The sequence below is a fragment of the Meleagris gallopavo genome, unplaced genomic scaffold, assembly GCF_000146605.3.
Source record: "Meleagris gallopavo isolate NT-WF06-2002-E0010 breed Aviagen turkey brand Nicholas breeding stock unplaced genomic scaffold, Turkey_5.1 ChrUn_random_7180001955966, whole genome shotgun sequence".
NCBI classification, from domain to species: Eukaryota; Metazoa; Chordata; class Aves; order Galliformes; family Phasianidae; genus Meleagris; species Meleagris gallopavo.
In genome coordinates this window covers 1-592 of record NW_011216590.1, presented here as the reverse complement: position 1 = coordinate 592, position 592 = coordinate 1, and the positions used below count along the sequence as shown (strand labels likewise).

General features: G+C 55.2%; 1 protein-coding gene across 1 annotated transcript; it reads left to right on the top strand.

Moving 5' to 3' along the window:
- The first annotated feature begins 41 nt into the window (after positions 1-41).
- LOC109365131 (feather keratin Cos1-1/Cos1-3/Cos2-1-like) lies at positions 42-562 on the top strand. The gene has a single exon (XM_019611800.2). The coding sequence runs from the start codon at positions 63-65 to the stop codon at positions 366-368; it is 306 nt and encodes a 101-aa protein (XP_019467345.1). The 5' UTR covers positions 42-62; the 3' UTR covers positions 369-562.
- The last annotated feature ends 30 nt before the right edge of the window (positions 563-592 follow it).

The following is a 592-nucleotide window of genomic DNA, read 5'->3' as shown; positions in this document are numbered from 1 at the left end:
CGTATCCTTTTTCTTTTCTTCATTCTATCTGTCTTTCCCAGGTGTACCTCCAGCCCCAAGACATGTCCTGCTACTCCCAGTGTGTGCCATGCCGGCCCTGTGGCCCGACCCCTCTGGCCAGCAGCTGCAACGAGCCCTGTGTCAGGCAGTGCCAGAACTCCACCATCGTCATCGAGCCCTCTCCCGTGGTGGTGACCCTGCCCGGACCCATCCTCAGCTCCTTCCCGCAGAACACCGTTGTGGGCTCCTCCACCTCCGCTGCCGTTGGCAGCATCCTCAGCTCTGAGGGCGTGCCCATCACCTCGGGGGGCTTTGACTTGTCCGGCTTGGGCAGCCGCTACTGTGGCAGAAGGTACCCGCCCTGCTGAAGCCGCTGGCCGTGGTCCGGGAGAAATTCTTCCAGAAACCACGAACAGGATGCTGCATCAAGAAGGAATCTTTAAGCCCTGCTTTCTGAATTCCTGACCCTACTCAGTACTCGAGGAAATGCTGAAAGCATGAGGCAATCTGGTGTTTTCTGAAAACATGGCTCGTGTCTGTTTTTCTTTCCTCTACCTAACCTTTTCTCTCCATTTACATTTTTTTCTTTTTT